This window comes from Mercenaria mercenaria, chromosome 1, assembly GCF_021730395.1.
Source record: "Mercenaria mercenaria strain notata chromosome 1, MADL_Memer_1, whole genome shotgun sequence".
Classification (NCBI taxonomy): Eukaryota; Metazoa; Mollusca; class Bivalvia; order Venerida; family Veneridae; genus Mercenaria; species Mercenaria mercenaria.
The window spans coordinates 19,973,053-20,000,000 of record NC_069361.1 but is presented as its reverse complement, the minus strand read 5'-3'; the positions used below and the strand labels follow the sequence as shown (position 1 = coordinate 20,000,000).

At 34.0% G+C, this 26,948-nt stretch overlaps 2 protein-coding genes across 2 annotated transcripts in view; both read left to right on the top strand.

Moving 5' to 3' along the window:
* The window catches only part of LOC123544621 (basal body-orientation factor 1-like), a 15,678-nt gene extending 3,031 nt beyond the window's left edge, over nucleotides 1–12,647 (top strand). The window contains exons 4-11 of the mRNA XM_045330693.2: nucleotides 423–632; nucleotides 1,917–1,997; nucleotides 2,396–2,466; nucleotides 3,493–3,706; nucleotides 4,168–4,439; nucleotides 7,417–7,569; nucleotides 9,739–9,933; nucleotides 11,445–12,647. Coding sequence (XP_045186628.2) covers nucleotides 423–632; nucleotides 1,917–1,997; nucleotides 2,396–2,466; nucleotides 3,493–3,706; nucleotides 4,168–4,439; nucleotides 7,417–7,569; nucleotides 9,739–9,933; nucleotides 11,445–11,556 — 1,308 coding nt within the window. The 3' untranslated portion in view covers nucleotides 11,557–12,647. The remainder of the gene's footprint in view (nucleotides 1–422; nucleotides 633–1,916; nucleotides 1,998–2,395; nucleotides 2,467–3,492; nucleotides 3,707–4,167; nucleotides 4,440–7,416; nucleotides 7,570–9,738; nucleotides 9,934–11,444) is intronic.
* Nucleotides 12,648–18,482: 5,835 nt separating this feature from the next.
* On the top strand, nucleotides 18,483–22,937 carry LOC123544630 (uncharacterized). Its single transcript, XM_045330699.2, has 4 exons — nucleotides 18,483–18,755; nucleotides 20,689–20,798; nucleotides 21,215–21,271; nucleotides 21,973–22,937. Exons 1-4 carry the CDS (start codon nucleotides 18,668–18,670, stop codon nucleotides 22,060–22,062), a joined length of 345 nt encoding a protein of 114 aa, XP_045186634.2. The 5' UTR covers nucleotides 18,483–18,667; the 3' UTR covers nucleotides 22,063–22,937.
* Nucleotides 22,938–26,948: the final 4,011 nt, after the last annotated feature.

Below are 26,948 nucleotides of genomic sequence, written 5' to 3'. Positions count from 1 at the left end.
GTCTGGATCCATGCTGGTCACAAAGCCACTATGTTGGTTTTCCCATGGCACGGCTCATATAAAATTTGAGACCATTAAGACTTTAATGAAGGAGATGTATAAGCACAGGATTACTGCTAGTGTTATAGAAATCTCTGTTGGACAATGCAAGAAAAAATTCAAAAGTATTTTAGAGCAGACAGTTGCATAGAAACAATTGTACATTTTAAAATTATTAAGAATTTAATATGCTTAATTAACATTTTTTCTTGATTTACACTTTTTATTTTCACACTGTTGTTGTAGAATTCTTTTAAAAGGTTTGATTTTTCCAGTCTTATGTCTAAAGTTTATGATGAAATGCCCTAGAAACTTTCAAGAGCTCAGTTAAAACCAGAAATGAATGGTAGAGTTATGATTTAAAGCCAGTGTTAATGTTTTAGTTGGAGCGGCTGCAACAACAGATCAGGGATCAGAAAAAAGAAAACAGGAAGGAAAAAGAGTTAATTGTAGAGGACTTCAGTAAACAGATCAATGAACTGGAAGAGAAACTTTCAGATAAAACAAAAGATGTTGAGATGATGCAGAGTGAACTAAAGATGGTGAAGGAATTCAGAAGAAAGAGAGGGCAAATGCAGAAAGATCTTGATGAGGTATTACAGAATTGTTGCTTTATTATTAAAGAGACATTACTCCAGATTTTTCCGTTTATTTTATTAAGATTTATAATCTCTGTTCATGTATTATAAATCAGCATTGGCTTTAGCAGGTCTTTTCAAAAACCTGGCCTGGAAAAATTTCACATGCAGGGTGAATTTTAGAAAGCACTGTAAGGTTAGTGTCAAATTACAGCAAGGTGCCTAGCTATGAAGCGATGGACCGGCATATTACACTACCAATGTCACATTCACTAAAATGAATGTTTCATGGGTAGCTTATATATAAGGGCACAATAATTATTACAGTACAACACATTTGAAGTTGTATATTATTGTCATATTTACATTTATAATCTCTGTTTATGTCTCATGAATTTTAATATAGTTAGAAACTTTAATAGAAAGTATCAATATAATGACTCAGTGGGTTTTAAGCAGTAATTATTTATAGCCATTCATCTGGCTTACGGAAGGTCGGTGATCAACTATCCAAATGCTCACTTGTGATGAAATAATGCACAGAGGGGCACCTTGGGTCTTCCTCCACCATCAAAACTGGAAAGTCACCATATAATTGTGTTGGTGTAACGTTAACCCCCATCCCCGCCTCCCCCCACCCCCCCAAAAAAAGTTGATTATTTATAATAACATTCTTCAGTAAATTATCTCGTAAGTGTTATAGTCATGCTATAAAAATTTCTTATACAGTTGAAAGAATTCAGCAGTAGCTTATATCGTGCTCATTAAAATTTCAACTTGATGTCATTTTTTCATTTCCGATGTTCAACTGATATTTGTTTTAAAATTTTTGAAATCATGATGCATATAGATAAGATAGTAATTGCTTCATGTTTTTGGCAATTCAGTATTCAGCACCTGCATTTGCATTGTAAATAAGCAGATGTTGCTAATGATAGCACTTTTGATCATTATGTTTATTACTGCATGATTCATGATTGCTTTTAATTTTGTGTTGTGATGGTAGTAAATAGTACTGAAAATAAAGTGATTAAATACATTGACGAGTCTACAGTAATAACATGTCAAAAGATGAGAGAAATGTGCAGCTATTCAAGAAAGCTACTGGGTTGTTTAAGCATTTTTTTGTCTACCCTACATCATGATATATTCACATCATGATATAATATTCATGCACATTGAATATTACACAGAATATCATTTTAATAGATTTTGACACATTGCGAAATTTATGAAAGATTTGTCATCAAATGTTTGAACAAACCTATGTTTTTAAAGTATTTTTGTCTTTTTTTATAGATCAAAGAGTCAATGTACAATGCCAACAGGGAACATAAGGCTACACTTTCCAGAATGGAACAGAAATTTTTTGAAGAAAAGGTAAAATTCTTCAAACATGATATGATTATAAAAATGTTTCTCATAATTACCGTAAAACACCTTACATTTGTGCATACTGTTTTTGTCTCTGATTTGTCCTATTTTACTAGTTTGTGAAGTGCTGAATTTTGCAAAGTTCTAAAACACGAAATTAACATTTAGACATTTTTAGTACTTTCAAATTGTACATGTATATAAAATCAAGTTCAGAAGATTATGAAGCTGATGAGCTTACAAACAAATGTAGATTCTATGAATGTTGTTGCAAGCCAAGCATCTTTATTGTTTATTGGGTAAAATGTTATGGAATTGACAGTTTATACCAACATAATTAATTGGTTTCACCGTGTTAAAAAGTGGCTGATATTTGTTTTTAAACACATTTTTACTGTCTGCAGATGAGATTACAACAGGAAGCCAATCAGAAAATTGCTGAACTTGCAGAAAGAGCACATACAGAGGCTATAGCGTAAGGCTTTTTTTCAATCTACATGAATGAGCCAGTGCATGTAAAACTGTCAATTTCATCTTAGTTTCAATAAACACATTTTAACATAAAAATAATGAAGGACAACTCTCAAGCATTTGGTATATCAGACTTGGTAATAGGGAAAACATTTGCTGATTGTAACTGGCTCAATATTTTCTACATGAAGTATTTAGTTCATACTGTACCACTGCAGTCACAAATTAAGTAATTATAGGTTATTATCTTTGTATCAAGAAATATGCACGAGTTCTGCAGCGAAAATATTGCACAACTTTAAGAGCGCAATATTCTTCTGCTAAAGAACAAGTGCATATTTCCCAATGCTAAACTAATAACCATATCTACATGTATAAATGTAATGTATACATTATGAATTTGTACAACAGCCAGAACAAGATTGACAATACTGAACTATGGTAAATAAAAGAACTTATGCATCAACTTAAGATATGCACCCGATATGAAATTCAGGCGTAAGTGTTTAGGACAATATTGACGTTTGCGGTTCAGTTGTTACTTAACAGGAAATAGAAATGAGTATGTTATAATTAGTGATATCTTAAAAGTATATCTGTATACATATAGCAGGGTGATCTTCTGTTTGAATGAGGATATGTGTGTACAATATTGTTTAGTTAACTTAGAGCATGTTTAAACATAAGAGATGCATTTTAGATTAAATATTTATGAAGAGACATGAGTTTTGCAGATTTCCAGATTCTGAAACATAAAGAGATTTTAGTACAAATTTAATGAAGTAAATATGAATTCTCAAAGCACTTGTGAATCCTGCTGAAGATAGTTAAATAGTCTAACTAAATAGTTTTGCAAAATATCTTTACTAAATAGTTTTAAAAAGTTTCACAAAAAAAGTTTAACTTTAGCCAGAAAGTTATTGATTCTCTCGAATTTAATAAATGTAGTTATTCTCAAGATGCTTTTTACTGTGTTCAAATTGATTAACCTATTACCCCTCATAGTAAACTATTACCCTTATATTTGCAGCAATTTAGATGAGACCACTAAATCCGTTTACAAGGAGAATGTTAGACTGTCAGAGGCATTAAGTTACCATATGAAGGAAGGTGAGGTCTTACGTAAACAGAAGGAAAAACTTGAGGAAGAAAATGAATTGCTCAGAGGGGACAAGGAAATCAATGAAATGATGGTGCAAGAAAAAGTTTCTCAAACTAAAAACCAGAAACAACAAATAAAAGATGTAAGTATCTGTATTTTTAAGACAGGTAATAGGCAAAAGTCCTAAAGTTTTATATTTCCTTCTGATTTACATGTGAGTGAGATTTCCTATGTTTTATGAGTATCACCCTCAATTCTGCACAATACCCATTGTTATTATATGAAAGTAAAATATGAACTTTTGGCAACATCTTGGATATTAACTAAATAAAGGTAAAGTAAGACATGTTCTCATATTTCATTTCTGCATGTCAACTGTACTATGAAATCAGACATTTGGCAGGGATGAAAGCTCAATATGGTTAATATTTGATTCAGTTCAAATGGTAAAACATTCCTGATAATACTTGCAAAAAGTTTAAAAACAATACATGCACTATCATGTGTCTTTATTTTTACAAAGAGACAGCAAGTATGGCAAAATTAAATCTGTCTTGAAAATGTCTGACTTTACAGCACTGTTAAAAAATATTTGTATTACAGTCTTCAGAGAAAATAACAACACTGGAACATTCTCTAAGTCATATGGCGAGAGAGTTTAACACAGAGAAAAAAGCCCTGATGGAAAGATTCCGAATAGAGACTGAAGCTTCAAAAATAGAACTTGCCAAGTTACAAAGAATTATTGAACTGAAAACAAAAGAAATGAACAAAGTGAAAAGACTTGCTAAGAATATTCTCGACCAAAGAACAGAGTTGGAGAGATTCTTCCTGGAGGCCCTAGACTCAGTGAAATCTGAAATTGCAGCTAACCAGTAAGTAAAAGTAAGATTCCACATGAACAACAAAATGGTTGATTACATTTGAATTGTGAAACCATGTTGCTGTCTTAAAAGAGATTGGTGATGCCACTCTAGTTTGAGAAATTGTTTTGAAAGACATCTTGAGCTTTCATGCTCAATTTAAACTGAAAAAATCAAATAATCTTAACATTCAGTATACCTATTAAAGTCCAACAACACAAACAAAGAGTAAGAACTGTTGTATATTGTAGTGCTTGTATTTCTGTTTGTTTTATTTCCCTTGGGAAAACATATTTTAAACATGCATAAATAAAATAAATCAGGATTTTATACTATTTTATTGAGAGAACAAAAGGGAACAGAAAAAGCAGTTTTTATCAAAAGGAAACATTTATAATTATCTGCCAGTTGGAAAAATTACAAATTTATGTTACAAATTATCTCATCATTTAACAATGAAAGCATAATCCTCTTTAAGTTGATGGTAAAATGAAACATAACATAAAAAGAAAATAACTTGTTTTATTGTCTGCCATAATCTTACCCTGGTAGATAAGGTTAGCAAAATATCTAGTCAAGAAATCAGTTAATCTATAAACAGTAATTTTAAGATACAAAAGATTTCAGTCTTTTCCAAAGTATTACCCTGATCATAGGTTCTAAAACCAGTCTCATAACTCCAGCATGTAATTGGTAAATTCTCAGCTGAATCTTAAAATTGTCCAATAGCATGGTTCCATTCTTTTTACTTGGGAAGGAACTTTAATCTCCCTTTAAAGGTCTCATCTTTTTTACATTGGAACTGTAATCTCCCTTTAAAGGTTCATAATGCTTTAACTTTTTATCTTAAAAACAGATGAAACAGCTTTCCAAATAGATGTTATACATACTTACATGGTTAGAAAAGCACTACTTTTAATATTGCACATGAACTGTTATAGTTAGAGCATTTAAGCATTTTAAGGGAGGTAATAAAAACAATAGATTCAATAAAACATTCTAGTATATTCAGCAATATTTAAACCTTTGACAAATGTTAAGAAAGTAATCATCAGAAATAGGATTTAACAAGAAATTAATGTATTCTATGTGGAACTTCATAACCGAAAATGTGGCAGCCTTATTTAAACAAAGGCATTTTTAGCCTGTAAGGATCTGGTCTTTTTTACCTAGGAACTTTAATCTCTCTTTAAGGATCTCATCTTTTTAGCTCATCTGATTTTTTGAAAAAATGATGAGTTATTGTCATCACTTGAGCGGTTGTCGGCGTCGGCGTTGCCTGGTTAAGTTTTATGTTTAGGTCAGCTTTTCTCCTAAACTATCAAAGCTATTGCTTTGAAACTTGGAATACTTGTTCACCATCATAAGCTGACCCTGTATAGCAAGAAACATAACTCCATCTTGCTTTTTGCAAGATTTATGGCCCCTTTTGTACTTAGAAAGTATCAGATTTCTTGGTTAAGTTTTATGTTTAGGTCAACTTTTCTCCTAAACTATCAAAGCTATTGCTTTGAAACTTGGAATACTTGTTCACCATTATAAACAGACCCTGTACATCAAGAAACATAACTCCATCTTGCTTTATGCAAGATTTATTGCCCCTTTTGGACTTAGAAAATCAGTTTTCTTGGTTTAGTTTTATGTTTAGGTCAGCTTTTATCCTAAACTATCAAAGCTATTGCTTTAAAACTTGCAACACTTGTTCACCATCATAAGTTGACCCTGTACAGCAAGAAACATAACTCCGTCCTGCTTTTTGCAAGATTTATGGCCCCTTTTGGACTTAGAAAATATCAGATTTCTTGGTTAAGTTTTATGTTTAGGTCAACTTTTTCTCTTAAACTATCAAAGCTATTGCTTTGAAACTTGCAACACTTGTTCACCATCATAAGCTGACCCTGTACAGCAAGCAACATAACTCCATCTTGCTTTTTGCAATAATTATTGCCCCTTTTGGACTTAGAAAATCATTTTCTTGGTTGAGTATTATGTTTAACTCAACTTTTCTCATAAACTATCAAAGCTATTGCTTTAAAACTGCAACAGTTTTTCACCATCATAAGTGGACACTGTACATCAAGAAACATAACTCTATCCTGCTTTTTGCAAGAATGATGGCCCTTTTTAGACCTAGAAAATCATGAGTAGGACAATATTTCTATTACACAAAAAAAATCAGATGAGCGTCAGCACCCGCAAGGCGGTGCTCTTGTTTACATTCGAACTTGAATCTCCGTTTAAGGATTTCATCTTTTTTACCTGGGAACTTTAATCTCCCTTTAAAGGTCTCATCTTTTTACCTGGGAACTCGAATCTCCCTTTAAGTGTCTCATCTTTTTTATATTGGAAATATATTTTCTATTTAAAGAGCTCATATTTTTTACCTAGGAATTTTAATCTCCTTTTAAGGATCTCATCTTTTTTACATTGGAATTTTAATCTCCATTTAAGAATCTCAGCATTTTTTATCTGGAAACTTAAATCTCCCTTTAAGGATCTCATATTTTTAGCTCTGGAACTTTAATCTCTGCTTAAGGATCTCAATATTTTGCCTAGTAACTTTAACCTCCCTTTAAAGGTCTCAGCATCTGGGAACTTTAATCTCCTTTTAAGGATCTCATCTTTTTTTACTTTGGAATTTTAATCTCCATTTAAGGATCTCATCTTTTTTACCTTGGAACTTTAATCTCCCTTTAAGGATCTCATCTTTTTTACATGGGGACTTTAATTTCACTTTAAAGATATCATCTTTTTCATATGGGAACTTTACTCTCCCTTGAAGGATCTCGACAGTTTTTATCTTTCTTTAAGGATCTCATCTTTTTCACCTGGGAACTCACTTTAAGGATCTCAGTTTGTTTGTTGTTGGAAGAAAAAGAATGGTAATTGATTGATATGATTATAGCTCTTAATAAACCAGAAATCATAATATGTAATTATATTATGGCAATTTTCAGTAAAATTAATTTTGTTTTTCTTTTCTCTTTAGGGAACAATATAGACATGATGCTCAGAGAGCATATCAGGAGAAAATGTTAGCTGCTCACACTGGCAAGGGAGAATTTCCAAAGATTCGAACTTTCAACAAATCTGACACCAGCACAAACAGTGTGTTCAAAGATCTTGAGGCTGCTGAAAGACTGTATGTATTTATTAACATTTTTTGTTGAACATCGTCCTTTATAAACTTGTCTATCATCTCTTCAGTCTTGATTTTTTTAAATTGACATTCAACATTAATTTTATGTTTCTGTGAACTTTCGAAAGAAAAAAGAAATTGTACAGCTCACACCAAACTAAGGGTGAAATATTGGTGTCCATTAGAATTTATTGATATGTTTATCTGTAGACACAATCTTGTGTGCCCAACTGCTTATTGATTAAGTGACTAATCGTTGTGGAAACATGATGAGGTAACACCCTCACATGTAGCTGTAATTAAGTTACTGTTAGTTTACTAGAGTTATATCCCTTTATTTCCAGTATATACATACCATTTCACCATATGTGCTCTCCATTAAGTTGGTTACTGTTGTATTTGGTGAATAGAGACCCTATGATGTTTATCTGTAAACTCTGTTGATCTTTTTCACAATACTTTATACAGTTCCATTATTTCCAGCGTATACTTTTTTCTATTTTGTGTTCATACTCTGTATTTACCATAAGGTTAATTTGCTTTGATATTTGATGAGTTTTTATAGATGTAATGAATTTGTTAACCAGAACCTTAAATCTTTTATAAGAGCTATGGTCATTAAATTTTTGATTATTTCATTAGAAATAGTCATGCCAATTTTTGAAGAAGGCCTATTAATCATTTTTATGATGGCAACAATTCAGGCTTTTATTACAAAATTATTTTGATATTATTAAGTTTAAGTGTTAACATAATCTTACAAAAGAAGTATCTTTCTCATTTCAATACTTTTTGCATAATTAAATGGATTATCATGACATGTAAGTGAGATTGAATATTTTTCTTGTGATTTGTTGTAATGTTTGTTTTTTCCATTTTGTTTTCTACTATCTCCTATAGTCTTAAAGGATGTAACTTATACTGTTTATTTCTTGAATTATGTAGATTACTCTGTGTATAAGGACCATTTTTAGTTCAACTGTATGAAGTATATGGAGAGCTATCCTACTTGATTGGCATTTTTGTCTGTGTCAAAATATGAGTTTTAAGCTTCATATAGTTTAGAAGTAAAGTGTAATATACATGTACATACTTTAATGAGCTGCCTTTGTTTTTGTGAGAATACCACAATGTTTCCTTATGCTGCATTAAATAATCTAAAACAATTTCATTACAGTGTAGATTTTATACATTTCGATAAGATGGCAGGTATTTTAAAATATATTGTAAACACAAGCACCATATTGTTTCACTAGGTGTACGTTAAAAGTAAATTTAAAGAAATTATGTATTTAAATTGTTCACTTCCAGCACGTTGAAAACTGTTCACTAAAAGTTCCTTGATGTTGTATATATAATTTTTGTTAATTTTGAATAGTTACATATAAATTAAAAATGGGAATTTACTGTTTAGTGCATGTTTCTCAACATGACCTTGTACTGTCTGTGAATGTTTATTATATTGATGTTGTCTACGTTTTTGTGTTGTTTCTTTAAATATGTCATTGTATATTGTCATTATGTAAAAAAGTACATTTATCAGTTTTAATTTTTTTAAATTAGCTAATTTTGATTTCTTGTCTTAGCAAGCATATAAAGCTATTATACAATTAAAATTAGTCCAGTCCGTGTAGAAAATGGAATTATTTAATAAGTTACAAGATAAGCCACTGTGCAAATGTTGCTTTAGTGGCAGCAGTAGCATGAACATTTATTCTTAAATGACCCTGTATGGTAATCAGTTCTGTTAAATTTCACTTAAAATGAATTATACTTCAGTTAAGATTATTTGAAGGTAACTGCTTAAAACAGAAATGTTGAATCTGTAAACATTTTAAAGAGTCACCTTTAGGATCTTTCATTTTCAAAAATTTGGAATGCTATGCTTATATCAGAAATTCAGAATATATTTTAAAATTTTATTTGAAAATAATAAAAGAATTTGAAACATGTGAAAGCAGATATATAATTGTTCCAGATCTCAAGTTTTTAACAGGTTATATCATACACATATATTTGAGCAGATGTTATATGTTGATTGGATTCACAATAACCACATACACTATAATTATATATGATACATGAAATTGTTGCAATAAACAATTTATTCAATATTTACTGATACAATGCCCAATCTTGCAATATGTTACTATTTAATATCTCTGCCTGCAGATATGGCAGTGGCAAGGTTGAGGTCAGTGATTTAACCTGGGAGCAGAAAGAGCGGGTGCTGCGTTACCTATTTGCCAGGATGAACGGTGGCAGTACCAAAGAGCAGAGGTCTGTCACATCGGCTCCCGTCCTGCCGGCGATAGAGCAGAATAAGCATAGACAGAGTAATACTGATGTGACTAAAGATGACATGAGGTTTGTTTTATTTTGCTTGAAATATATTATCAGCTCTGCTGAACATGAACTGTTACTCTTGAATATGATTTGTAATTGAGTTAGCTCTACTGTTCTAATTAGCCTGCCAGGCTTAAATCCAAGGCAAGGCAATGTTGTCTGTGATGATTTGACAGAAAGCAATATAATATAATCTGAAGTTATTTTATCTACTACACCAGACTCATTGTAACCCCCCGACAACAAAGTTGTAAGTGGGGGTATACTGGTTTCAGGTTGTTTGTCTGTCTGTCTGTCTGTCCATCCATCCGTCCATCTGTCTGTCTGTCCATCCGTCCGGCCGTCTGTCCGTAAACACAATCTTGTGCGCACCATCTCTCCTCGTCCCCTTGACACAATTTAATGAAACTTCACACAAGTGATCAGTAACAACAGTAGTTGTGCATGGGGCATGTTAGGTTCTTTCAACAACAAAAATTGCAGAGTTATGGGACTTTGTTTCTTGTTAACATATGTACATACAGTCTGTATATGCAATCTTGTGCATAGTTATGGGACTTTGTTTTTTGTTACTATACTGTATACATACAGTCTATATACATACAGTCCACATAATTATGCAATCTTGTGTGCGTCAAATTGCAATGTACTGTGTCAGTGCATGTGGGGGGTACATTCATCACTTTTAGTGATAGCTCTAGTTTAAGAAAGGTCAGTCATGTACAATGCACAGAACAAGTTTGTACTGGTGTGAAAATCCAGGAGCACTGAGAGGTTAGTGTAACTGACTTCCATTACATAATAGTAATGATTTTGGAAATGGCATAAAACCTATATGTAATTGAAACAAACACACACAATTGTAGTATAAAGACAAAGTGATACATTGTAAGTCCATATTAGATCACAGGTTTTCAAGGTCTTTGCCACACAAAGATCCTTCTGTTGGAAACAGCAGAAATAAATAAAATTTTGAGCCGCACCATGAGAAAACCAGCATAGTGGCTTTGCGACCAGCATGGATTCAGACCAGCCTGTGCATCTGTGCAGTCTGGTCAGGATCCATGCTGTTCACTTTCAAAGCCCATTGCAATTAGATAAACTGTTAGCGAACAGCATGGATCCTGACCAGACTGTGCGGATGCGCCAGCTGGTCTGGATCCATGCTGGTCGCAAAGCCACTATGTTGGTTTTCTCATGGTGCGGGTCATTAATGATTATGACATAGCTGAACAAGATATTGCTTGTTCTAAGATATATTGTATAATCTTTTAAATCTTGATGCAGCAAACTTGCTTACTTACACAAGACTGCTTCCTGTGTAGATTGTTTTACTGATATCTGAGTCCCAGTCTGTGCAAATTAAATTCATTATTAAAAATTGTTTAGAAAATTGCAAGAAGTTATTAGTTGTGAGGAAAAGCAGTTATAGCTATGACACTTTTCCAATATGTTTAATGATTAGAAAACTTGTATAAAGTGTAACCAAGTCAAATATGTAAACATTATTTTTACTTGTACCCTTATTACAGCATGCCAAAAGAGGATGACAAGCCGGATAGTACATTCCTTACTCAGGCAAAGGTCGAGGTCCCCGAGGCATCAAAGGCGTGGACAGAAGCACCACAGGAAGTTTCTACCTAGTGTGATAAATATATTGAAGTATGGATAACAATGTGCTTCTTTATTGACTTATATGTTAGTGAATTTTGTAGAAATAAAATATGAAACGGAAAAAAAGCAATCTGTGATGATGTCTTAATAGTACTGCTGCATTTATAGCATTAATTTTACAATGTGGTATATCTTGTTGAATGATATACATTTTATCATGTTATACTGTACAATTAATAACTTGTTTCACATGTTTTTGAATTTAAAACTTTAGCTTCTCTTTTGTTAAGTTTAAAAACACATTTTTTAGTTTTGAATGTGTGTATTATACAAGAAGGAGTAGCATTATAATTCAGTGGGCGGCATATTTCATTTCGTTTTAGATAATGATTTCCTAAGAAAAATTCTATAACTAAAACAGACATAAATGACATAGTATTACGTGATATGCTGTGACGGTTTTTAAGCATTAGCAAAGAAGTTATTGTGAATTAGTGTACAAACAGAAAAAAAATGTCTTAAGTATTAGAAAAGAATCATCAACTGTGACAATTATTTGATTTGATCAAGAAATGTGCTATAAAACTAGGGAATCAGTTTACTATATCTATTTGTGATGTTTTTGTTTTAACTACTTAAAATTCCAAATTCATATTTTAAGACCTTTATCATGTTTTAAAAGGGACATAAAATTTGTTCAGATAATAGTTTATATGCTGTTGTGTATACATGTATATTTTTCAGCTCTGGGCTAAGATCATGCTGTGACCAATATTGACAAAGTACTAGAATTGTAGTGTTTTCAAAATTGCACACATTAAAACGTAATTGTTCATTCTTACTTGATATCAATCAAGCTCTGAAAACCTAATACATGACTTGTATTCCCATTTTGGCAAAATGTTCAAACACCAATGAAATAGATCTATTACATACACACACACACTTACATCATACTTTTATGTTGGTGAAGTGTTACATGGTTTTATTACAAAATAAAATATTGACGTATCACATGCAGGTATCAGAAAATTTCTTGTATTGTGTGAAACACTGACATTGTTCATTTTTTACTACAACTTTAATATGTTTATCTGTTTTCAAATAAAATGTTAAATATTTTTTCTAGTTTGTTATGTTATTATAAAAGTTTTAGGTTTATTTTTTATTAGGTTTAACGTTGCACCAACACAAAAATAGACCATATGGCGACTTTCCAGCTTTGATGCTGGAAGACCCCAGGTTCCCCTCTGTGCATTATTTCATCACGGGCATGCACAAATTCGATAGAACCACTGACCTTCCATAATCCAGCAGGATGACTTCCTCTTGTAAAGAATTCAACACCCTGAGTAGGGTCGAACCAACATCGGTGAGGGGCAAGTGATTCGAAGTCAGCAATCATAACCACTTGGCATTGGAGGCCCATGCATGTTCGTTTTTTTTTTTAAAATACTGCACACCGATAATTGTATCAGTAAAAACAGTATGAATATGTTACTGGATTTTTTTTCACATGACTGTTATCAGATATGGTATTTAATAGTGATGGCAGCTCTTAAAACTTTATATATTTTACCAAGTTAAGTATGATTGATGATAATTTCCTAGATCTATCTCACTTATACCAAGTCGAACCAATTACAGCAATCCGTGGGAATGTCTGTAAAGGAAATTTCAGTGTATATATGTGCATAAAAATGCTGAATCCTGTGCAGAATTGTTGCTCTCAGTTGAATGTGGTAGGGTAAAATTTTGCTTTTATGCCGAGGAATATAGTGTTTGAATTTTCTGTCAGTGTGTCACAATATCTTGTGTGTTCAACTCCTCCAAAGGCTTCCATGTATTTGAAATTAATCTTGGTATGCATTGTCCATATAAAGTTGACATGTGCATATTGTTGGAACGTTCATTTCATATCTGATTATTTTTTGATTATTTTTTTTCTAGTTGTGGCGCATTTTTGACTAAATGTTACTACTACATCAGAAAACTGTTTTTTGCATGCCATACAGGATTTTCCCATGTTTTTGCTGCTGCTAGAAAACTCGTCTTACACCCCGCGGGTTGTTAGAAGACTCAGGTGCAGAAGTTTATGAATGAATGCGTAAATTCATATGCAGGCTATAAAAGATGGCTCAGATGAAAAGCATTTGGTTTACTTTATAAATTTCTTCTGGTATGCAAGAGAAAAAATCTACTACTAGATGCTGCTCTCGGGTAATTGTTTCGGGGTAACTCAGCAGAGCCCCGTTACCGCCTATACAGTTATCTTCAAGCCAGATATTTATATTCTCACCTTTAACCAGTAAAATATGCATTTAGTACTCAACTCCTGCAATTTCCATCCATCTGAGATGAAACTTGGTTTACAACATCAGCATGAAGTAGAAATACACATATTGTCAGAACTTTTAAGTAAACTGTTTTTTTTTTGTTTTTTTTTTTGTTTGGCTGTTTTTGGACTTGGAAATATCTAAACTACATCTATACATTGTATCGCAGGTTTTTTTCATGTTAGAACATCCGCCGAATCCCGAGGGATTGGCTGGAGGCCGGTCCCAGTACTTTTTTATGAAACTTGTTACGGCTTATTTTGACAAAACAACTCCAACTCCCAATTCGGTTTAAGTTCTCAGATAGACTTCAAATTTCACGAAATGTGTTCAGAATTTCATTCAAACTTAATGTAATTGTTCTACATTATCAACCAACACATTTCACTCATGAGCCATAACTCTGGAACAGATAGTTGAAAAATTAGCCCCTTTTACTTAAAATTTCAGGTCAAAGTTTTGGTACACGTTCACTCTTTCTCAATTATTACTTAATGGATTTGATTTAAACTGAAAATAGTTGTTATTCCATATCATCATTCATATCATATGACACAAGGTCCGTAACTGTGGCGCAAAATATTCATGAATAATGACCCCTTTTACGTAGAATTTCGGGTTAATTTTGGCGCGCTTTCACTGTATCTTTGTCTTTACCTAATTAATTTGATTCAAACTTAGAAAAGTTCTTCGACGTCACCAGCCTTATCATATGACACAAGGCCCATAACTCTGACATACAGATTTCATGAATTATATCTCCCATTTATGTAAAATTTTAGTTTAATTTTGATGCTTTTTAACCATATCTCTGTTGGATTTGATTCAAACTTAAAATGTTTCTTTCCACATCATATCCCTCATCAAAAACATAACGCTGGCAGCAATATGTTATGTTATGCCCCCTTTCTACCTAGAATTTCAGGTTGAAGTTTTGATGCACTTTTGCTCTATCTCAGTTATTACTAAACAGATTTGATTCAATCTTAAATTAATTGCACCATATTATTAGCCACATGACATGACACATGGTGAATTTCTTTGGGGGAAATTTTGCATAAATGATGTCCCTTTTATACTTATTTAATGTTTTGATACACTTTTTTTTCTATCTCTATTACTACCAAATACATTTGACTCTGACTTAAGCTACTGTCAAATATTTTCATCCATATTGGAGTCATTATACATTCCAGGTCCAGCTTCCTCAGATTACTCAATTTTGCTATTTCAGCATCGACATAGTCGAGCGCGCTGTCTCCTGCGACAGCTCTTGTTTCAAGTCTCTGGAAGACGTAAAATTCTTTAGGGAAGAGTGGTTGAGGACATGTATCATTTTTCGGCCATGAAATAGGACTTTCGGTCCCGAGTTTACGGATAATTTCAGTGGAAGTTTTAAGGCACTTTGTTGTTCAAACATCACCGTTCTATCCATGTATACTCAGTTAATGTTTACGTATTTTGTGTTTGTATAGTTTGTCTGTTTTCCAGACATTTCGTGAGTGTTTTCGCGAAGTTGACAACTTTTCGTAAATATTCGCGGTTATATGACCTAAAAAACTCGATGGGAAGTAACTATTTCACTAATTTCAGTTATTACCACTTAGTGTCACTGATGACACTTCGTTACGTACATACTTTATACAAATGTCGAGTGAAATTGACGCGATTGCTAATCTACTGTTACACCATTTGCGGATCCAATCCAGCGTCGGCCTTGATCGGAAACTATGTAACATATTATTACCCAACCTCTTTAAATCATAACATCATAACATTTGATTTTTATCTTATTTATGCCATAATGCAGTGACATTTTTGCAAGTTTTGATATTACTAAAGTTCCGACAGTTTAGTCTCTCTAGGCCTATTTTCAAACCTGGACGTTTTTATAGTTAGGTCTTCGGTATACTGTGGTGTGCTGTATAATATTATATATTTGCGTGACTTTATGTTTTCTGTATTAGTTTCGTATATATGTATGTATGTATGTATGTATGGATGGATGGATGGATGTATGTATGTATGTATACACTTGGTTATTTGGAAGGTAGATGATGTTTTTCTTGCTTTCTACTTTAATCTTTCTATAGGGTGATGGGGACCCAATTGCAAGGTAGTTTATGTTTGCACCACCTCTCTGCAAGCAATAGCAAGATTTAAAATATTAATTGTAAGTGTATTTTTAATCATACTCAGTGAATATATTTACAAAATATATTCAAAAATGCAAAATGTTCTGTCAACGTTTGATTGTTGGCTAAAGTACGGTTATAAATGTATCAATTAAATCAAAATACTTGTACAATTCAAGTAGTACTATACCAAATGAATAATGTATTTATTACATAACAAAGCAACACGTGTTTTAATGTATCACCTTAATTCATCATTGCGAACAGTCCTTAAAAGTGTTCCAATAGGCAAAGTGGAAAATAAATGGTAAATGAATCATTTATACTTGTAATTTGATAATTTTATGTTAAAATTGAATCTTCAGCGATCAGTTAAAGGGTTAGATTTGAAAAAAAAAAGCTTAACCAATCCTTGCTAATGTCTGCCAGATATCACGAATATATAACATTGCTGTCATATTCAGTTTCTTATAGAATGTTACAGGTTTCACCCAGTATCAATGTAGCAGTGGAGGCCTCCGTGACCGAGTGGTTAAAGTAACTGACTTCAAATCACTTGACACTCGCCGATGTGGGTTCGAGTCTCACTCGGGCGTTGAATTCTTCATGTGATGAAGCCATCCAGCTGGTTTACGGAAGGTCGGTGGTTCTACCCAGTGCCCGTCCGAAATGAAATAATGCACGGAGGGGCACCTGGGTCTTCCTCCACCATCAAAGCTGGAATGTCGCCATAAGAGCTATAAATGTGTCGGTGCGACGTTAAACATGTTAAACCCAACAAATAAAAACAACATTGTAGCAACGTTACCATCAGTAACGCTTGTTACATTGATTAAGTATGCTGGCTTATTATTGGAGTTATCTTAACAAAGTATTCTCAATTCACTGTAGAAAATCATTTAAATGAAACTTTTTTTTTAATCACGTATGTTACATATAGGTGCTTGATGTCAAATCGTGTATTTGACACTACATATGTGCACTCCGATCACATGACTTTCTTTGAGAAAAAGTACAGATTAAAATGGGATACCGGTCGTACATTGTGAATACAACATTCGATAACAGATATAATAAGCTGTCATTCCATTTTTTGTTTTAAGAAAACAGTTTAAAATTCAAGAGACTTTTCATTGTGGTCAAACATTTACGAGTTACGTTTATTTATGCATGTGAGTAAACGATTTTACGTGAAAACAAGTGGTTTAAACCTACGCTGCAAGAGAAGTACCCTTGTGTCATTAAAGCGGTGACATTTTTCAATGATATAATAGCACATAAGTAAATACTATTATAATAATAAACTGTAATCCTAAATCATTCATTTGAAATATGTATTTCCTTAAAGCATAACTCGGAGCTGCCTGACCATATCGGGAAGCATTATTATGAGTGTTCAATTGTTTTATGATAAACTATGATGAGTTAAAGGCAAACTATTGAATAGTTACATACGTATCCAAGTTTTGAGGACATTCAGTATATTTATTATTATTTCATACCTTTGAGATTTCAGACAGAATTAAAATTTACACCATGGTGTGTCGAGATATTAAAGGTACATAAAACAAAGTTCTTATTTTGTTTATTGCAGACAACTATGACAATACATCATATAGTAACTACAGTTTGCGACCTGTTATGAGAGTGATCGGATACCATTCGGTGATATGTTGTGTTGTTGTAGGGATAACGCATGTTTTTTCGTGTTATAACATCTGCAGAATCCCGAGGGATTGGTTGGTGCCCGAGCCAGGTAGGGCGAGGGTACCAACGATTCCCGAGGGATTCTGAATATGTTATAACACGAAAAGAACATGCGCTAACGCTATTCTAGCATAAAACGGGTGAAAATCAGGTAAATGAATAGATTGTCCCTCAACGTCATTCAATTTCCATGTAATGCGCGGAAACGTCTACGTTGTTTTTTCACGTTGACGTCATTTCGTTTTGAATTATCCGTTTTGGGGCCGTAATACGTTAAAGCTTTGCCACGGAACGCGCATATATAAAAAGGTGTTTTAACAGCACGTGAGCGCGAGAATTTCTCTGTTAACACACGTTTTCTCTCCTGTTAAAACACCCTCAAAAAGTGACAAGAACAGCAGTTTTATGCTAGAATGGCTTGAATTATTACTTGATTAACTTTCGCCCAACTACCATTTTTAAACATTTAAATTACATGTTCGAAACACTTCCGAGACAGAGACTTTGTGTTTCCGGGTTTACTATATCATCAAACACTTACTAATAGAAGATTGCGCTTTCCGGATATTTTAGATGGTTGCTGATTGACGGATTTGGCATCTTCGTTTCATACACTCAGCCACCGAAACAATGACGGTCGCTAAGTGATATGTATTTATCAATAGATTTGATCAATTTTAAACAATTAAGTTATATCCTATACCGTCAATACACAAACAAAACACTTTAAAATCACATAAATTCGATGAAGATCGTGGGATGTAGCTCAATGACGTGGGAGTTTTATCCGTTTAGTTGCGAACAAATCATAAGGAAATAAGTTACTCATCGTTATCCAACACTAACAGAACAACATTTTATATCGTTAAAATTTGAATGCTCTTAGGAGCTCTATAATTATATAGACAAAAGGGAAAAAGAATTCGCACAAAACAGCTGCTATATTTAAATTTATAGACGGATATGTCTAAATCACTTTTAATTTTGGCTCTCTCCCTTTTCTTTGGATTAATCTATTATGCTGAGGCACGGCGGCGAAGAATGGGTGGAGGTAAGACTTACTCTCTTTATACTCACGAGAAATAATGATCAACATAATTATATTTCAAGGCTTACAATTTTTTACGACGAATGTTACATGTGTTACATCAACGTTACATCTGTGACATCAGTGTAACACATATTTCATCAATGTATAACATTGGCGATACAGTTGTAACATTGATGCAATAGGTGTAACATGGACGTAACAGGTGTAACATTGGTGAAATATGTGTTACACTGATTTCACAGACGTAAAGCCAATGTTTCATCTGTTATGTAAGCGTCAATGTTTTATGTGTTACGTCCTTGTTACATCAATTATCAATGTTACATCTAGTAAATACACGTTACATCTGTCTGTTATATCAACGTTACAGCCAGCTGTAAAATCAATGTCACGCGTTTCTCATCAATATTACATTTGTTGCATCAAAGTTATTCTGTTACATTAATGTTACGCCTGTTTCATAAATGTTAGGCATGTTCCATCAATGTTACTTCTGTCACATCAGTGTTACAGCTGTCAAAAATGTTACATCTGTTATAACAGTTTTACATCTGTGCCATCAATGTTAAATCTATTAATTCAATGTTACATTTGTTACATCAATGTTATATCTGTGTCATCAATGTTACACCTGTTACATGTTACATCTATTGCATCAATGTTACAACTGTATCGCCAATGTTATATCTGTATCATCAATGTTACATCTACTACGACTATGTTACATCTATTACATCAAAGTTACATTTGTTGCATCAATGTTACAACGGTTGTATTAATGTTACATCTATTGCGTCAATATAACAGGTGTTATGTCAATTTAACAACTGTTTTATCAATACCTGCAACATTAGTGTTGCGCCAGTTTCATCAACGTTACATCAATGTTACACCTGTTTTATCAATGTTACAACTGTTAAAAACGTTCCATTTTTTCATCAGTGTTAATCTGTTTCATTAACGTCAAACCTTTTAGATCAACGATTCATCTCTTGCAACAATGTTACATCTGTTACCTCAGAGTAACCCCTGTTTCATCATTAATACACATGTTCCGTCAATGTCACTTTTGTCACATTAATGTTATATCTGTTACATCAATGTTACAGCTACATCTCTGTCATCAATACAAAATGTATGATGTCAAGTTTACATCTGTTGCGTCAATGTTACAACTGTTATGTCAATGTTACAATTTTGTCATTAGTGTTGTACCTGTTGAATCAATATTACATCTGTAACGCCAATATTATATCTGTTCCATAAATGTTGCATACTAGTATGTTACGTCAATATTACACCTGTTGCATTAATTATACACCTGTTGCGTTCGTGATATATCTGTTGATTAAACTATTAAAATCACATAGTCCAGTATTACTAGTATATAATTAAATATAATGCAGTGGAAAAAGGGATGTGCACAAAAAGTACCTTAAAGTCTACAATGCTGTTTCAGTAAAAATGTATTTAACCGTCGCAACAACTGTCTTTAGGTGCTTCTGTATGAGATAGGTCTGCTTATTAACTAAGTCGGTTCTAATGTAACACTTCCATAACGGTCAGCTTATGCTAAAATTATCTTATGTTTTCAGATGATATTTCCATACATTTATTGAATGAGAATATCCTCGTAGAGCTACATTTTATCGAATCATCGCACATTTTTATAATAGATAATGTTCAATAAATGCTTTATCTCGTGTTTTGAAATAATTGATATGTTTTACCCCTGCCACAACACGCAACCTCAAAGCACCAGCATCCTCAAGGCAAACAAATCAGCTATTGATGTTATTTCAATATTTTAAACAATTTGCCAATCTTCAATGAGTTGCTTCCTAAGACCTGTTTCTAATGTAATAAAATGCTAATAAATACTAAATCAAATTCGAAAATAGCATTAAGATACTAGTAATTACATGTTTTATAGGGTATCTAGAACCAGTGGATACTGATGACCCGGAAATGATCGGATATGCGACTTGGGCTGCAAAAAAGTTAAAAGGGACGTTCATCACAGTCACATCTGCTCAAAAACAGGTTTTGCAGTTATTTTGTCTAGATCTTGTTACACAGAAATAATTGTTAAATTTAGCGAACAAACAATTACTTGTTCTTCACGAGTTCATAAATAAGGCCTCCAGAAACTCTTTGTGTTTGTGCCACAGTACCAACAGTTATTCGTAATCTTCTTTCCCAGTTGTATCGTTTCCGGATTCACGTTACATAAGCTCTTTTGGCGGATTTCGAACCACTTCATTACAAGATGGTATCCTACATCTTTTACACCCATGAAAAACTTGTAGAGAATTAAAGACAGCGTTGCCATAGCATTAACTGCCAAGAAATCTTACTGATTATACATGTTGTTGTTTTTTCTTTTCATGTAAATGTACAAGCAATTATGATTGAACGGAAGTTTGAACAACAATGCATATTTAGCTGCTTGTTTTCAGGTGGTTGCTGGTTGGATGTATCATATTACAATGCGTATGAAGTCAAAAGAACAAATGGTAAAATTTCAACATATTTTAGCTATTTTTAACTGTGAATTTTAAAGATGTGCTATTCCCATCGTTCGCTAAAATATTTCATCCGTGAAAATTTATTTCAGATGTAGAAAAACCTCATTAAATGTTATTATTTAACCCAATATATAGATTATGCGTGCACGTAGAGCTATATTCATAATTAAATATCATACAGTAAGGCTTTTGTTAGTACATACTAAAGATACGTGTTTAACTAGACATATGTTAAGTACATGTGTTTAGCTGTACAAGTATTGAGTGAATTATACGTAAACCTAACATACAGTATTGTTTATACACATAAAATTATTAATTTGAGCCTCGCAATGAGAAAACCAACATAGTAGCTTTGCGACCAGCATGGATCCGGACCTGCCTGCACATCCGCGCAGTCTGGTCAGGATCTATGCTGTTCGCTAACGGTTTCTTTAATTGCAATAGACTTTGAAAGCGAACAGCATAAATCCTGACCAGACTGCGCTGGATGCAAAGCCTGTCACTATGTTGGTTTTCTCATGGCGCGGTTCATGTTATGTTTACATAAGCTATACTAATTAACTGTTCATATTCTAAAATATGAAATCTTGGGTAAGTTCTTTAATATTTTCATATATTTCTTCGTATTAGGAAGTCCCTTTTATTATTTGACAAAAATAGTTAATTATTTCTTTTGGAACTTTCAGATGATGCGATGCAGTGTGAAAGTGTGGATCCGTCACTGGTTAAACAGTATTAAACTGGTGAGCGCAAGGTGCACACCGGTGCGCACCTAAGCGCTAGACACAGCAAACAAGAGGATGGCTAATTTGCCAGAACTTTTAATTCTTATAGATTTTATGCAACTATATACATATATACTGTTCTTATATTTTTACCAAACTAGTTGCAAACGTGCGTAGTTTAGGCTCAACTTTGAGTTAAACTATACAGTAATGATGTAGCCGTGTCGAATAAAGATTGTTAAATCTGCTAAATAGTTCTTTCCAGCGGAACCGGTCGTTTCCTCATGCAACACTGATGTATATGCAAAAGACATTCCCTCTTTGAAGCACTTGTAAGTGTATAAGATGCATTAATACCAGTGGAAGAACCGTGACAAAAGTGTATCTGTTAGAAAGGAAGTGAAGATACATGTACCTGTCCTATCATAGCTATTTGAATGTTATTTTTGTTCATAATGTGATCCACAAAATTTAATAATAACAATATGTTCCGCCCTACCCGTGCATATAAAATAATCATGTAATGTTTAGGTCATCCTACAAATTGGAGACATTCAAGCCAACGACTTAGTCAAGGTTTAGTTAGGACCGTTTAGCAAATAAAGAGTGACCTACTTTTTGCTCCCACATGAACTTCGTGAAAGTCAATCTGATGTGTTTTAATACAGCTATTCAAACATATACAGTCAATCTCTTTTCGGTATAATTTTAAAAAAGTAGACAAATAAACTTACTCTGTAGAAACAACGTGTGGTCTAAGCTTAAATTATTCACATAAAGTACTGTGCATAATCATGATAATGCTACATTCATTCCATGAATTATTTGGGAAATAGATTTTAGTTTTGCGCGATTTGTTGGCGAATAAAATACGGTTTTCAATTCAGATGAGTAGGAATCTAACCACGAAGGCCGACAAAGCACGAGGAAGGGATACTAATCTGGAATTATTTTTAGGCGTAAATGGACGCATTACTTCTCTTGGCGCTAAAAGATGTCATTTTGCGAAACGTGTTTTAATCGACAAGACAATACATCACGTTGTTTATATAAAAGAAAATCCTAAAAGTTAGAATTAAACATTAAACACATTATCTTAACATAATATATGACTCTGTCAATTTTTAATTAGATACTAGTATTTCTTTCATGATGCAAATCATGTATAATTACCAAAGAATGCAGTTATTCTGTGGCGCGTCTTCAAGGGGCACCTGCACGATAACAAAAGTAATAAGACCTGCTCTACTGTCAGCGAGTATGCAGCTAAAAGAAGACCTGCTTTGAGATATGAGCACAGAACAACACTATCAGGACAATGTCAATGACAACATTATCACAAAAGATTTAACCTTTAGCCCGCTGAATTTCTCAAATGAACTGGTCCATCATTCAATTTGGGCAATACTATTTATTATTTGAAGGGATATTCACTGAAAATTTACTGTCTGAATAGCGAACAGTGCAGAACATGATCACCTGCACGGATGTGCAGGCTGATCTTAGTCTGCACTGGTCGCAAAGTCAGAATCACTTGCCGCCAGCAGGATCATGGTTAAAACATATATCAGATATTTTGTGGATTATTTACTGTGCCTCTACAATTGTGGAAAAGAAATGTGCTACGTTTTAACAAAATGTCCTTCAAAATCCAATGGGGTTTAATACGGATAAGCCATGTCTTAACATGAATGCCGTAAAATATTTATTTGAATATACGTTACATATATGCTTTAAATGAAACACTGCAGCAATAAATCTGATCATAATGTCATATCTTAACTCACTTAATAAGATCCCCATTAAAAAGTTGCCAACTCGTAGCGCACCCTTGCATTGTTTTGAAAACTACTTAAAACCGTCTTTACATGTTTTAGGCTTATTTCGTTCTTCTTGTTCTGGCGGACGAAGATATGACAACACGACAAAACAACAACGTAAAGGACCCAAAACGGCATTTTTATACCCAACACTAAAACTCGTTTCTGTCGAGTTAGCGACCTTTATTTGTCATTATTTTGTAAAACAAAAAACTATACCGAGTTGTGCTATCAAGTCCTCACACAGCTTCTACGGCAGCATGAAGAAGGAAACTTCCTGAGTTGTCGACTGTTCATGTTAGCGTCTTTCAGTAGACGTGCGCAGAACATTTATTCCCTCTTTGGCAATGATCTTTTGTCTATGATCCCGAATACACATATGTGTTGTAAGCATTTCTACCGGAAGAAGCCAACACGACAGCTCAACAAATTTATAATTTGTCGTTATGTAATGCTGTCGATCTGGCGAGGTGAAGACACGACAAGACGACAAGGATATAGGGTGCCAGAACGACATTTTCCTACCGACCACTACGAATATTTACCAGATAAATCGAATATGCCGGCGACTTTTATTTGTCGCTATTTTATGTGAAGTTTGTCGTAGAGTTGTCGTGATAGGGATGTGTGTGCGTGCGTGGGGGAGTGAGGGGATGAAGACACGACATCACAAATATCTATCAGTTCTGTCGAGTTATAGTGCTGTCTTATCTTTGTCCCGCCTACTTGGCAGAAATATATTTTGACCTACAGTCTGGTTTTTACGCAGTTACAGAGCCCTCATATAATTCAAATTTCCTTATGATCCAAAGCTAATAAAGATGTTTTGATTTGTTTGTTTTTGTTGGGTTTGGAATCACATCGACACAATTATAAGTCATATGACGACTTTCTCACAATGTTCTACAGACATTGATTTTCCTTTCAAGAATAACAATTTTTCAGATTGGTGTACAGGATGGCCATGAGACGGTGTTTATAAATAATGTAGTAATAACGTATTATTGCGTTGATGTTTTCCCCCGGTTTAGCATTTGTCTATTAAAGTATGATGCAGACACACCTGCCTTATTGCTTCTGTTTCCTTCACGGACTCGTTTATTACAAGCAATGCTCCTTAAACCGCTTAAATATGTGTTCATTTGACATTTAACGTTCTCAACATATCAGCAGACAACGGCAGCAAAACTAAGAATAATGAGAATTATTATATCAATTATATTGAATAATACAAATGTGGAACATAATCACAAGGTGCACACGTTTCTATTTGGAAAATATGGAAACGTTTAATGGACACCTAAATGTAACAAATGTGATGTGTTGTATATTGAAATATCACTGAATAAAACGTTGTACGAACAAAGTATTACCAATTCCCTACTTGACAACACACTGTCGCTAATTTAATCCTTACAATGTGTAGATGTGCTGATTTCCTCAGAATTGTTTTTCTCTGTCACAAGCCTAAACAAAATGTTGGTATTGCCTCATCAGAGGGGTTCAATTTATCAAAGTATAAGATCCCCATTGACGGTAGAACTCCTGTTAAGGTGATGACAACCTAAGTGTGAAACGGAGATGTTCCAGCAACACTTCACGTAATGTCTAAATGCTTAGTCCCGTGTCAATGACTGTCAATGTAACATTTATCAGTTAAAGACCCACCGCGACCATACATTGTCTTGGCCTGATATATGTCACTGTCAATTTGAAACTAAATTCTTGTATATCCTTTCCGCAGCCTTAACGTACTAAAACGTATTAGCGTCTGATGGCCCTTTCACGCTTCCGTAGAAACAACATTTATTACACGAAACTTATTTTGAAAATATTTCTGAAATGTCTAGGTCTGCAGCTCTCAAATACGGTTATATCTTACATCTGAGGCATATACTGACACTCTCAGACAACATCAAAAATGACATTTTGAGCGATTTGATGAAGTTCCAAAATTATTGAACCCTTGGTTCGTTACGGACCCCTGTGGGATTTCTGTTTATCCAGAGCTCAAATATTTTTTCATAGATTAAAAGCTGACATGCTGTACTGAAGCCCAGGTAATTTCAATTCTTAATAAAGTGCTGAAAATTGGCTCCCGAATAGCAGAAAAAAAAGTCCACGCGCATACATTTAGACGGGGTGACCCCTGCGCATGACCCGTGACTATCTACGAATCAAAATGCGGCTTTCGTTTTCAAGTTTAGCATTTCTACTTTCATTTTATATATTCCGGGAATAGCTGAAGGACGAGTGACGTCATTTTCTGTGTTGTCAAAAACATATATATGCCTTGCGAGATTGCATAAATATGTGCTGGCCGTCCTAAGGATATCTAATATTTTCCATGCAAATCATGTATAATTACCATCATGGAAATAAAAAAGAATACAGTTATTTTGTGGTGCCTCTTCAAGGATGGACTTCTGCTATAGTAAAATACATGTGTTTTAAATCAGTTTTCCCATTAATTTAAAATTGAAATTATGTTTAAGTTAGATGATTGGTATTGATAGATATATATGGTGGCTGATTTCTGCCATCTCGTTCTGGCGTGTTGGCGCGTTTGCAGGGCGCCAGAACGCCAAGACGCCAGGACGACAATTATACGCGCCAAGACGACAAACAAGGCATTTGTCGTTCTGGCGGGGGCGCCAACACGCTAAATTGGGAAGTTGTCGTCCTGGCGTTCTGGCGTCTTAGCGCGTTTGCAGGCGACAAGACGCCAACACGCCAGGACGACAATTATACGCGCCAAGACGACAAAATCCATATTTGTCGTTTTGGCGCGTTCATTTGTCGTCTTGCGTTTTGGCGCGTCGGCGTTTGCAGGCGCCAAGACGCCAACACGCCAGGACGACAATAATATGCGCCAAGAACGACAAAATCCATATTTGTCGTTTTGGCGCGTTCATTGTCGTCTTGGCGTGTGGCCGTTGGCGGGACGCCAACACGCCAAGACGACAAATGAACGCGCCAAGACGACAAAATCCATATTTGTCGTTTGGCGCGTTCATTTGTCGTCTTGGCGTGTTGGCGCGTTGGCGGGGCGGGCGCCAACACGCCACACGCCAAGACGACAATGAACGCGCCAAAACGACAATATGAATTTTGTCG